Source organism: Haliotis rufescens, unplaced genomic scaffold (genome assembly GCF_023055435.1).
Source record: "Haliotis rufescens isolate VD_foot unplaced genomic scaffold, xgHalRufe1.0.p SCAF_23, whole genome shotgun sequence".
NCBI lineage: Eukaryota > Metazoa > Mollusca > Gastropoda > Lepetellida > Haliotidae > Haliotis > Haliotis rufescens.
Window position 1 is genome coordinate 2,185,793 of NW_025963924.1, and position 14,165 is coordinate 2,199,957.

The following is a 14,165-nucleotide window of genomic DNA, read 5'->3' on the forward strand; positions in this document are numbered from 1 at the left end:
GGTTAAACTATTGTAGATAAAACATGTTTTACGTTGTCGAATTTAATTATAAGCATTGACTGTGTATTTTTTTCGGTTCATTGAGGTATGAATCGAAAAGCCGATGTGCAAACTTTTGTAAGAATCCGCTACGCGGATTCATACAGTTTGCATATCGGCTTTTCGATTCATACCTCAATGAACCGAAAAAAATACACAGTCAATCCTTAAATATATATATATATATATATATATAGTTTTATTCCCTTAATGCCGAGCGTCAGGCAAGGTGACAACAAGTACCATATATATACAGAGATTAACACAAACAACAAACAAAAAGGGTGAAGAAGTGATGAGGGATGAAGAAGCAAAGGGATGAGGCCAGGAAGTGAGAGAGAGTTAGGGAAGTTGAAATCCAAACTCTGTCTGCACTGCTACCATGGCATTTAAAATACCTCTTCAAGAAAAAGTGTGTTTTTATTTGCCAATTAGCTACATTACCATGCCTACCCAGTTGTTGATCGCTGGCTTTCTACAGGTACTTGCAGCTGTACCGAAATTTGGCATTAAAGAATAAAAGAATTTCAAATCCACTTGTCAACTCTGTCTTTGTTAAAAATGTGATTACAGATCCATTCTGTGGTACAATCATTTTCATCAAAATCAATGACTTGAAAAGGATTTTATATATCTGAGGGTGACACCAACTGATGGAAAGTATTGCAGCAAAGGTTTTGAAAATATCCAATGTGTTACACAGAATTGTGGATTATATATTCTGAGTGAATGCTTGTGAATAGGAGATGTAAAAATATCAATCAAAATGGACAGGTATTTCAAAGCATCACAAAATGCAATACACCAGAAGTTGTTATCCACAAATTAACTTTCTTACTTACCAACTACTAGAATGCCAGGCTTGCTGACCTGGTTGATGCATATCATCGCATCCCAATGGCATGGATTGATGCTCATGATGTCAATCACTGGACTGTCTGGTCCATACCCGATTATTTACAGACCGCTGTCACATAGTTGGAATATTGCTGAGAGCGGCCTTAAACAACAAACAAACAAACATGAAATTTCTGAACTATTAACAACCTTTGCTGAAGTCAACATGTGCACTAAACTTTGTGATGTCATTAACAACAATGACATCATACAATATTGGCATTATAGTACACGTGAAACAGCCTCCTGCAAATGTTCAGTCCTGAAGTACCCGGTATTAAAATCAGCTATATTCATCCACATAACATTCATGAAAAGAAAATTCAAGGGGAAGAAATCACAAGTTTGGCAACAGTTGACACAGTTTCATCTTCAAAGTCACAAAATCCTGTGAATTTCTTCTGATTTCATTCCTGACTTTGACACACATCGATCTCCATAAAAGGTTTCAACAGTTGACACAGTTTCATCTTCAAAGTCACAAAATCCTGTGAATTTCTTCTGATTTCATTCCTGACTTTGACACACATCGATCTCCATAAAAGGTTTCCGTGAAGTTAAACTGTATCTTGCATCTCACATTTGACACACATCTCCATGGCAACATGATCATGATCATCCTCTCATCCACTTCATCCTTTAACTGGACACAACTGCTCTCCATAATGGCCATGGGGTTAGCTAGGAATCAAGCTTCTGTTGTTCAACATGGGATATCCACCTTGTCTGTATGTCGCCCTGCATAGGTCATTTCCATGACAACAATGTCCAGATATTAACCTACAGCAACATTCCTTGCCTATGATGTCCGTCCTTCACTGATGAGAAAGGCTCCAAATTTCTTGTAGTTTCGCCAACCAAGCAGGTCCTGCAGCTGGACCTGTGGACGGAGACAGTGGTTTAGAACATGCATGTTTCATCTGCACAGTTTAAGAAATTAGAAAACTTTGGATATCATTATGAAAGTTATCAGATATGTGAAACTAAATGTTTGTTTGTTGTTTAACACCACACTCAACAGTATTCCAGATATATAACTGTGGTCTGTAAATAATCAAGTCTGGACCAGACAATCCAGTGATTGACATCATGAGCATGTATCCACACAATTGGGATACAATGACATGCATCAACCAAGTCAGCGAGCCTGACCACCCGATCCTGTTAGTCGTCTCTTACAACAAGCATAGTAGCCTTTTACGGGAAGCAAGGGTTGCTGAAGACCTATTCTACCCCGGATCTTCACAGGTCTAAACTAAATGTAATTTTCTAACACTATTAACTATGAACATGACATAAACTTATTTTCTTAGGAGATGTGGGCAAAGACAGCACAAACATATGGTGAAAAGTTGATATTGGTTCATCTTAACGAAACTTCTGTCATTCAACATGTCATAAGTTCTAAGGTGGCAAGTGGCAGAGAGACAATATGCTAGTTTTCAACCATATGAACATCTCAGTTCAAATCAATCCATGATCTGAAAATGTAACATTTCCAGTGGACCAAAAATTATCTTTATCATTCCGAGTGATTCATGAATCTGCAGCCCCCAGCAAGCTGTGAGTGAGTGAATGTTGTTTTATACCAGTCATGAATATGCCAAATGTATCATATCGGCAAGTCTGGACCAGCCAGACCTACCAGTGAACATCTGGGCAAGAATCGGTCTTCAGCAATCTCTGACTTGGTTGAAGTATGTCATGGTATCCCAATTGCGTAGATTGATGCTCATGATATCAATCACCGGATTATCTGGTCTAGACTTGATTATTTACAGACCGCCATCATATAGCTGGAATATTTGGTGTTAAACAACAAACAAACAAACAAAAACCAGGCACACCAATGATTGACTATAAGCAACAACCCACACAATATAGGCAATATGCCAGGCACCAAGCTGATGCGACCTGATCCTTGGTGTCTGCTCTCACCACCAGTATGGGGTACCAGGGACCTACTCTGTGTTGTAGAAGGATATTCTATCATGCAGTCAATGCATGCAACAACCCTGAGTACAATATAGTGTCCAACTGATCAAAAACAATGGTTCTGCATTCAGTGTTTGCAGGCTGCCATCCGGACCGACAGACTTCAGACGCTGGAGCCCCTGACTAAACTCTTCAGACCCTCATTTCAGAAACTCAAGCTTATCGTGTCAAATAAATCGATATGTAAGTTTCCTGCAGGCCATATCGACCCATACAAGTTTGAAACTGCAGGTCCGACAAGAGATCTACCTGATATGGGCCTACAGGCAAGCGCTTATTTCGAACACCGTCTGTATTATTCATGCCAGGAAATTCCAAGGGATTCCCCAGGAATATGGAATATGGAACACAGTCTTGTGAAAAACATGAACGTCAAAATATGTTTCCCTGCTTTTGAACATCAGCTTCATGGTCATGTGACCGGCCTCTCATCCAATGGAAAAGCTGTATACCATGTAAACTTCACACTAAAACTTGTAAATATTTAAGTCTGATTAGTGGGGTGAGGTGAGGTGAAATTGGGTTTAACGTCGCGTCCAAGATTATTGCACTTATATAGCGAGTCTGATTAGGAAACATCTGACATTGTACGCAAGGGCAATTCACCAACCTTAGGCGTTTGATCTAACAGGTGTTTGAGCATGTTGAGAGAATTGCAAAACATGAGCATTAGGGAAAATAACACGTATGGTTCTGTGATGTCGATGAAATTATGTGTAACCATGGTAACCATCCCATCTTACTTGGAGCAGTCGTTCATCCTTCACAATTTCCACCAGCTGCTTTGCTCGTTTAAGCATGTCCTCGCCAAGGTCCGACTTGCACAAACTGAAATATTAATATGCATATACACAGCTGAAATGATTACCCACATGGACAAGTAGATTTTGTCCGTGTTCTCGAAGCATTGTGAATGAGGGAGTAGTTTATGGTTATGTCAAGGCGGACTTTAAATAATGGAGTCAGGGCCAGACAGGATGACACACATTCATCTCACATTGTGGCCACCCGATACTCATTAATCGCCTCTAATGACTAGCATCAGGTGAAGGCTAGTCACATTCCTTGAATCTGGAGGTTGGTTTTGTGAGTGAGTGAGTGAGGTTTTACACCGCATTTAGTAATATTGCAGCAATACCATGGCGGGGGAAACCAGAAATGGGCTTCACACATTGTATCCATGTTGGGAATTGAACCCGTGTCTTTGGCGTTACGAGCAACACTTTAACCACTAGGCTACCCGACCGCCCCAGAGGTAGGTTTGGGGGCGGCGGAGGTCTAAAGGATATATGGTTTTTCAACATGTTCAAAAGTATTCATATTTTTGTGTGAATTGTTTACAGTAAAGTTTTGATAGGTTCATAATAAATGGTTTATAAAAATGGTTCATGTTTTAATAAACATAACATGCACTAACTTAAAGTGCTGGAGCATTAAAGCGTCTGGGTGTTTTTGTTAGGTGTGATCTATTTTCCTAATCATCACTTTGAAAAACAAGCAAATGAAGATAACTGATTAGTTTTGATAATCGATTGATTGGATTGATCCAATTATCAAACAAGATATTACAATCAATTCCCTACACTTCTTTCCCTACACATTGTTTCAACAATGTGCTTCTGATATTTGAAAATATGTTGAAATCTGCCATTGTTTTCAACATTGGTTCAACACTATCCTTTATATATTTGAAAATATTATGTTGAAATCTTACGTTATTTTCAACATTGGTTCAACACTATCCTTTATATATTTGAAAATATGTTGAAATCTTACGTAATTTTCAACACTATTTAGCATTGGCCTTTCAATATTGAAAATAAGAAGAAATACGACATTCTTTTCAATATTGATTCCACATTGGGCTATTGTTATTGATAACATGTTTAATATTGACATAGTTTCAATATTGCAAAGTAATCTAAAATCAATAACATTTCATAAAAACAAATTCAGCGACTTTGTTTAAACTACATATTTTTATGGTTGATTGGAATCAATATATTAATAGACTATCGACCATATATGTTTATTACCAAGCAATAATGATTTAAACAATTACTTTATATCATAAATATATAGACATTTGGTATTTTGGGGCATGATATTTTGGGGCATTGTGATTTCAGATATATCTACCATAGAATACATGAATAGTTACACAAGTTTCTTAAAATCAGTATGATACACATGTGAGTGTTATAATTTCTTTATTGCCCATTATGTCTTAATCCTTTTGAGCTCCCCTTTTGAAACATGCACTGATCACCACCACCGTCCTAGAAAACCACAATTTGTCGAATGATGTCAACAATCTTCAGCTTTGATGTTTCAAGTGTGACGTCATTCCGACCTTACATCACAATCAGATTAAAATGATGTCAACAATGCCGTCCAAATGACTGCAACAATACAGTGGTGGCGAGAGTGATATTTGCACATATGCACATACGATATTTAGGAATGCAGTTATTTCTAACCCTATGAGTAAGAAGTATGATATGGCCATCATATGGGACTTGGGACTACACTGTCCCTCGACAACTGTTGCTGCACTGTGTTCCGCAATCTAGCTGTATTTGCCATGATATATGTTCATAATAATTTTATTCTTTAACTTCAGTTAATTCATCATCTCTGTCATCTTTATGTGTTAATAGGAGTTTTTCTTCCTCTTTTCAGATAGTCAACAGGACGAGGAGAGCAGACGTCTGATGAATCAAGGGAGATAATGCAGCCTTTGTCCCGTTGTGGGAAGACTGAGATTATTAATTCGGTGTGTTCAGAGCTCAACAACAGGAGACCATTTGAGGCATGTGCCAAAAGTCTAAATTGTGCCAAAACATGGATATACCAAAGACTGTAGGCATTTAGAATGGTGCTCACGGACACTTTTCCTATATTCGACTGTGAAATGGCTTGCACTTACTCAATTGAAGTCTTACTTTGAATCTTTCCATGTCAACGTGTTGCTCAAAGCTTGTGATTGTTTTTCAAGCAGTATCAAATAAAATTTCATTTGTTCGGACAATCGCTTGTCTGGTGTTTTGTATGGAAATGGTCCTCTTTACCGTTGACGAGAATGATGAGATATCGTGATTTCGAGAGAATGGAAACTACTAAAGTCTGGTAACTCTGCATAGAGGATGGAGATGATCCTGTGGGAACCTTACAGACCAACAGTGACATTGGACTCACTCAAAATGCAGCATTTCACCCTGAATAAACCATGTATGGTACGGGTCTCAGTGTTGTGAAACTGGCATGCCCTTGACACGAGAGGGACCCTGTACCTCAGTCAGCACATTCTACTATCTAAGAAGGTGCAACTCAGACTAAGAGTAGAGTTTGTGAGTCCATTTGAACTGATTATATACAGGACTGTATACATATCTATCAATGCATCCAATATTCAACCAATACACATCCAATATTCAACCAATACACATTCAACATTCAACCAATACACATCCAATATTCAACCAATACACATCCAAAATTCAACATTGATATCTAATATTGATTCATCGTCGACATTTCAATTTTCTAATCCAACCAAAATTCAACGTTATTTCAATATTGAAGCACAACATTGTTGCTACATTGATTCAACATTGTTGTGCCCGCAGGATGTATTAGTATTCCAAAAGCATTGATCAATGCTCATGATGTTAATCACTGGATTGTCTGGTGAACATTCCATTATTTACAGACCGCCCTCATATACCTGGAATACTACTGAGTGTAGCATTAAAATACAAACAAATAAATAAACAACTACAGAGGTGTAACATGAATTACCTCCCTTGCATTATATGTTCTACCACTCTGTGTACTACATTACAGGATCCTGTGTTCTGACATTGACTTGCTGACTGACAGTAAAGATGTCTCTCTGAACGAAAACAACCTTCTTAATCCTTGTATGATCAGTATGTAACAGAGCATGTGTCAAGCTTAAGTTGGCGTGGCACATTGACGAATGCCACAGCACGGTGCACATGCACACTCCACCGGTCCAATGTTTCAAAGACATGCATGCTTCCATACATGTTCAACACTTTCATTTCCAAAACAGTGTTCACACAGAAAGTTCTTTACTTTGTTTAGCAGTACAATCTCATTAAAATCAGATCTTAGTTTTCGTTACCGCTAAGCAAAAATCTGTGGACATCCCAGTACGGGTCTCATCAGAACGACTTTTGCGAATTTTGACCGACCAATGAAATGACTGACAAGAAATCGACATTTGCCAATCAGAAGGCAGCTTTCTCCAGCTTTACGACACTAGTTTCACACTGGCGACTATGCTTCGAAACATATTTTGACATATTCTCGTTTTAAAAAAATTAAAACTGATAAGAAGAACATTCTGGAATGGCTTAGTTATGGCCTAGATTGTATGTATATAATCATAAAACCCGTACCTGTCGTTCGGAATACCCCGTGTTAAATATTTCGTGGTTGCATCATTAGAAAACACATTCCGACAGTCACTTTCATGATCTTGTAAGCGACGCTCTGATTGGTTGGATGAAAGGTCGCTCTGACGTGACCCTTAATGGGATGTCCTCGAATCTTTGTTTAGCATAGTGAGAACTAAGATCTGATTTTAATGAGATTGTTTGGCAGTAGGTCACAGTATTCTCGTTTTCATACCTCAGACTCCCAAATCTTTTTCTGAGGGTCCCCTGGACTATTCACTGCTACCAAGGTAAACCCCTACAGTCACTCACCTCCCTATATTCACAATATCTGTGTCCCCTACAGTCACTCACCTCCCTATATTCACAATATCTGTGTCCCCTACAGTCACTCACCTCCCTATATTCACAATATCTGTGTCCCCTACAGTCACTCACCTCCCTATATTCACAATATCTGTGTCCCCTACAGTCACTCACCTCCCTATATTCACAATATCTGTGTCCCCTACAGTCACTCACCTCCCTATATTCACAATATCTGTGTCCCCTACAGTCACTCACCTCCCTATATTCACAATATCTGTGTCCCCTACAGTCACTCACCTCCCTATATTCACAATATCTGTGTCCCCTACAGTCACTCACCTCCCTATATTCACAATATCCGTGTCCCCTACAGTCACTCACCCCCCTATATTCACAATATCTGTGTCCCCTACAGTCACTCACCTCCCTATATTCACAATATCTGTGTCCCCTACAGTCACTCACCTCCCTATATTCACAATATCTGTGTCCCCTACAGTCACTCACCTCCCTATATTCACAATATCTGTGTCCCCTACAGTCACTCACCTCCCTATATTCACAATATCCGTGTCCCCTACAGTCACTCACCCCCCTATATTCACAATATCTGTGTCCCCTACAGTCACTCACCTCCCTATATTCACAATATCCATGTCCCCTACAGTCACTCACCTCCCTATATTCACAATATCCATGTCCCCTACAGTCACTCACCTCCCTATATTCACAATATCCATGTCCCCTACAGTCACTCACCTCCCTATATTCACAATATCTGTGTCCCCTACAGTCACTCACCTCCCTATATTCACAATATCTGTGTCCCCTACAGTCACTCACCTCCCTATATTCACAATATCTGTGTCCCCTACAGTCACTCACCTCCCTATATTCACAATATCTGTGTCCCCTACAGTCACTCACCTCCCTATATTCACAATATCTGTGTCCCCTACAGTCACTCACCTCCCTATATTCACAATATCTGTGTCCCCTACAGTCACTCACCTCCCTATATTCACAATATCTGTGTCCCCTACAGTCACTCACCTCCCTATATTCACAATATCTGTGTCCCCTACAGTCACTCACCTCCCTATATTCACAATATCCGTGTCCCCTACAGTCACTCACCCCCCTATATTCACAATATCTGTGTCCCCTACAGTCACTCACCTCCCTATATTCACAATATCCATGTCCCCTACAGTCACTCACCTCCCTATATTCACAATATCTGTGTCCCCTACAGTCACTCACCTCCCTATATTCACAATATCCATGTCCCCTACAGTCACTCACCTCCCTATATTCACAATATCTGTGTCCCCTACAGTCACTCACCTCCCTATATTCACAATATCTGTGTCCCCTACAGTCACTCACCTCCCTATATTCACAATATCTGTGTCCCCTACAGTCACTCACCTCCCTATATTCACAATATCTGTGTCCCCTACAGTCACTCACCTCCCTATATTCACAATATCCGTGTCCCCTACAGTCACTCACCTCCCTATATTCACAATATCTGTGTCCCCTACAGTCACTCACCTCCCTATATTCACAATATCCATGTCCCCTACAGTCACTCACCTCCCTATATTCACAATATCTGTGTCCCCTACAGTCACTCACCTCCCTATATTCACAATATCCATGTTCCCTACAGTCACTCACCTCCCTATATTCACAATATCTGTGTCCCCTACAGTCACTCACCTCCCTATATTCACAATATCCATGTCCCCTACAGTCACTCACCTCCCTATATTCACAATATCCATGTCCCCTACAGTCACTCACCTCCCTATATTCACAATATCCGTGTCCCCGTCCAGACTTTTAGACAACTCTCTCTCCATGGGGTCAGCGTCCCCTGCGAGGAACTCTTCCTTCCTGAAGACGACTTTCTGACTCCGAGTGAAGAGAGTAACAGTCTTTGGGCCATCAACAGACAGTGTCTTCTGTAGTGGCGGCTTCTACAAGAACAATGTTCAGTGGATAAAATAATGAAAGTGCCAATGGATAAAGAATGATATTATCCATACATACGAGGGGCGTTCAATAAGTTTTGCAACTTCAAGATAAGGCCAAGTCGCAGAATATCTTTTGCACTTTTATTTTTCAATATAATCTCCATTCACTTCAATTCACTTATTCCATTTGTCCTTCAAGCTTTTAATACCACTTTTATAGAAATCCGCAGACTGGCCCTCTAACCACGCCACAGTGGCAGCCTTTATGTCCTCGCCATCCTGGAAGTGTCTTCCACGTCATGCACGTAGGGCAGATTTCATTTGCCGAAACAGGAAATAGTCACTGGGGGCTAAGTCTGGTCTGTAGGGTGGGTGATTTAACTGTTCGAATCTACATTCACATATGGCGGCCAGTGCAATTCTCAACTTGTGAACCGGAGCATGTAAGGAACTTTATTACAGCGCGTTGTTCATGTTTGAGAGAATCCATGATTGTGACCACCCTTAGGTGAATGAAGCCATCACATCTAACTTATTGTTGTGTCTGGAACTTGTTATGACACGTGTCAATCTGATGTTATGACTACTGTCACACCTGCCACTAGTTGACATTGTTTATGTAAACACAAATGCCCAAGTTGCAAAACTTATTGAACGCCCCTCGTATATATCACACTTATCCACATTTAACCAGACATCTTGGCTCCTTCGTATGAAAGTGATTTACCTCTGCCTGTCTTTGTTGACACGCCCTTATCATCGTTTAAACCCCCAACGATTGCCTATGTTTTTGTGTCAGGGATGAATTTGCGAATCTTTACGTTATCTGATCGACTAGGTTGTCGCCTATGGTAGTCGCTATCTTCTTGAAGCTATACACGATAAGAACCTGGATCTGATTGGATATCGCATTTTCATTACAAGGCGCACAATTCGTGATCTATGCGAGGTGGCGCCAGGGTCGAGCCAAGAAAAGTGGCCTTGATGTGGCAAGGGTAGAACCAAGACTTTGATAAAAAGGCTAGTGGACGCCTGTGCCTTGGGAGTAGGTCTGTCACATGGGTGTATAGAGTTTGATAGACATATGTACTATCGTATCATGATATGTATGTTTAATGTGTGAGGAAAGTCCACAGTGACACATGTCATAGGTGTTTACCACACAGGTGAAACCAACTAGCACAGGTCGGTGTAGGCAGATCATGGATCACAATCAAGATGAATCTCAGGTCAGAATCTGCAATCAAGAGGATAACCAAGGGTCACAACTCTGCAAAGCTATTGTGCTGCCCTTCGCCACTAGGCAATTTGTGTACCCCCTTCTTCACATGAAATGGTGATGAAGGTTTGAGTTACATACTAGAATGGAGTTACGTACTCACACATGTTGTAAAACTAACCTGTCTTTGGGCAGATGGTTCCTTCTCTGACATCGAGGTTTTCTTCTTCTCAGAGACAGCTGAAAGAACAGAAAACATTTGTGACAAGTTCCATGGAATAATTGTCCAATCAAAATCTCGTAAAGAAATTGACATCGGGTTCGTAAATTGCCGTGCAGATTTAGTTCAATTGCAGGATTTGCAAAGCATGTGTACCGACAACTAAGCATGAACAGATATTTTCAAAAAATCTGGTTTCTGGGTTTGGAGCACTATAGCTGTGTTTCTGGGTTTGTCAGTATTACACCTGTGTTTCTAGGTTTGTCAGCACTACACCTGTGTTTCTGGGTTTGTCAGTATTACACCTGTGTTTCTAGGTTTGTCAGCACTATAGCTGTGTTTCTAGGTTTGTCAGCACTACACCTGTGTTTCTGGGTTTGTCAGCACTACACCTGTGTTTCTGGGTTTGTCAGCACTACACCTGTGTTTCTGGGTTTGTCAGCACTATAGCTGTGTTTCTGGGTTTGTCAGCACTACACCTGTGTTTCTGGGTTTGTCAGCACTATAGCTGTGTTTCTGGGTTTGTCAGCACTATAGCTGTGTTTCTGGGTTTGTCAGTATTACACCTGTGTTTCTGGGATTGTCAGCACTACACCTGTGTTTCTGGGTTTGTCAGTATTACACCTGTGTTTCTGGGTTTGTCAGTACTATAGCTGTGTTTCTTGGTTTGTCAGCACTACACCTGTGTTTCTGGGTTTGTCAGCACTATAGCTGTGTTTCTGGGTTTGTCAGCACTATAGCTGTGTTTCTGGGTTTGTCAGTATTACACCTGTGTTTCTAGGTTTGTCAGCACTACACCTGTGTTTCTGGGTTTGTCAGTATTACACCTGTGTTTCTAGGTTTGTCAGCACTATAGCTGTGTTTCTAGGTTTGTCAGCACTACACCTGTGTTTCTGGGTTTGTCAGCACTACACCTGTGTTTCTGGGTTTGTCAGCACTACACCTGTGTTTCTGGGTTTGTCAGCACTATAGCTGTGTTTCTGGGTTTGTCAGCACTACACCTGTGTTTCTGGGTTTGTCAGCACTATAGCTGTGTTTCTGGGTTTGTCAGCACTACACCTGTGTTTCTGGGTTTGTCAGCACTATAGCTGTGTTTCTTGGTTTGTCAGCACTACACCTGTGTTTCTGGGTTTGTCAGCACTACACCTGTGTTTCTTGGTTTGTCAGCACTACACCTGTGTTTCTGGGTTTGTCAGCACTACACCTGTGTTTCTGGGTTTGTCAGCACTATAGCTGTGTTTCTGGGTTTGTCAGCACTACACCTGTGTTTCTTGGTTTGTCAGCACTACACCTGTGTTTCTGGGTTTGTCAGCACTACACCTGTGTTTCTGGGTTTGGCAGCACTATAGCTGTGTTTCTAGGTTTGTCAGCACTACACCTGTGTTTCTGGGTTTGTCAGCACTACACCTGTGTTTCTGGGTTTGTCAGCACTACACCTGTGTTTCTGGGTTTGTCAGCACTATAGCTGTGTTTCTGGGTTTGTCAGCACTACACCTGTGTTTCTTGGTTTGTCAGCACTACACCTGTGTTTCTGGGTTTGTCAGCACTACACCTGTGTTTCTGGGTTTGGCAGCACTATAGCTGTGTTTCTAGGTTTGTCAGCACTACACCTGTGTTTCTGGGTTTGTCAGCACTACACCTGTGTTTCTGGGTTTGTCAGCACTACACCTGTGTTTCTGGGTTTGTCAGCACTATAGCTGTGTTTCTGGGTTTGTCAGCACTACACCTGTGTTTCTGGGTTTGTCAGCACTACACCTGTGTTTCTGGGTTTGGCAGCACTATAGCTGTGTTTCTAGGTTTGTCAGCACTACACCTGTGTTTCTGGGTTTGTCAGCACTACACCTGTGTTTCTGGGTTTGTCAGCACTACACCTGTGTTTCTGGGTTTGTCAGCACTATAGCTGTGTTTCTGGGTTTGTCAGCACTACACCTGTGTTTCTGGGTTTGTCAGCACTATAGCTGTGTTTCTGGGTTTGTCAGCACTACACCTGTGTTTCTGGGTTTGTCAGCACTATAGCTGTGTTTCTTGGTTTGTCAGCACTACACCTGTGTTTCTGGGTTTGTCAGCACTACACCTGTGTTTCTGGGTTTGGCAGCACTATAGCTGTGTTTCTGGGTTTGTCAGCACTACACCTGTGTTTTTGGGTTTGTCAGCACTACACCTGTGTTTCTGGGTTTGTCAGCACTATAGCTGTGTTTTTGGGTTTGTCAGCACTATAGCTGCGTTTCTTGGTTTGTCAGCACTACACCTGTGTTTCTGGGTTTGTCAGCACTACACCTGTGTTTCTGGGTTTGGCAGCACTATAGCTGTGTTTCTGGGTTTGTCAGCACTACACCTGTGTTTTTGGGTTTGTCAGCACTACACCTGTGTTTCTGGGTTTGTCAGCACTATAGCTGTGTTTTTGGGTTTGTCAGCACTATAGCTGCGTTTCTGGGTTTGTCAGCACTATAGCTGTGTTTCTGGGTTTGTCAGCAATATAGCTGTGTTTCTGGGTTTGTCAGCACTACACCTGTGTTTCTGGGTTTGTCAGCACTATAGCTGTGTTTCTGGGTTTGTCAGCACTACACCTGCGTTTCTGGGTTTGTCAGCACTATAGCTGTGTTTCTGGGTTTGTCAGCACTATAGCTGTGTTTCACGGTTTGTCAGTATTACACCTGTGTTTCTGGGTTTGTCAGCACTTTAGCTGTGTTTCTGGGTTTGTCAGCACTATAGCTGCGTTTCAAGGTTTGTCAGTATTACACCTGTGTTTCTGGGTTTGTCAGCACTTTAGCTGTGTTTCTGGGTTTGTCAGCACTATAGCTGTGTTTCTGGGTTTGTCAGCACTATAGCTGTGTTTCTGGGGTTGTCAGCACTATAGCTGTGTTTCTGGGTTTGTCAGCACTATAGCTGCGTTTCACGGTTTGTCAGTATTACACCTGTGTTTCTGGGTTTGTCAGCACTTTAGCTGTGTTTCTGGGTTTGTCAGCACTATAGCTGTGTTTCTGGGTTTGTCAGCACTATAGCTGTGTTTCTGGGTTTGTCAGCACTACACCTGCGTTTCTGGGTTTGTCAGCACTATAGCTGTGTTTCTGGGTTTGTCA

At 41.3% G+C, this 14,165-nt stretch overlaps 1 protein-coding gene across 1 annotated transcript in view; it reads right to left on the reverse strand.

Annotated features, from left to right (window-relative positions):
- Positions 1-1,374: 1,374 nt before the first annotated feature.
- LOC125383467 (serine/threonine-protein kinase 26-like) overlaps positions 1,375-14,165 on the reverse strand; it is a 29,633-nt gene continuing 16,842 nt past the window's right edge. Inside the window, exons 9-12 of the mRNA XM_048401647.1 lie at positions 11,047-11,105; positions 9,474-9,649; positions 3,675-3,759; positions 1,375-1,816 (exon numbers count right to left, since the gene is read on the reverse strand). Of these exons, the coding sequence (XP_048257604.1) occupies positions 1,736-1,816; positions 3,675-3,759; positions 9,474-9,649; positions 11,047-11,105 (401 nt within the window). The 3' untranslated portion in view covers positions 1,375-1,735. The remainder of the gene's footprint in view (positions 1,817-3,674; positions 3,760-9,473; positions 9,650-11,046; positions 11,106-14,165) is intronic.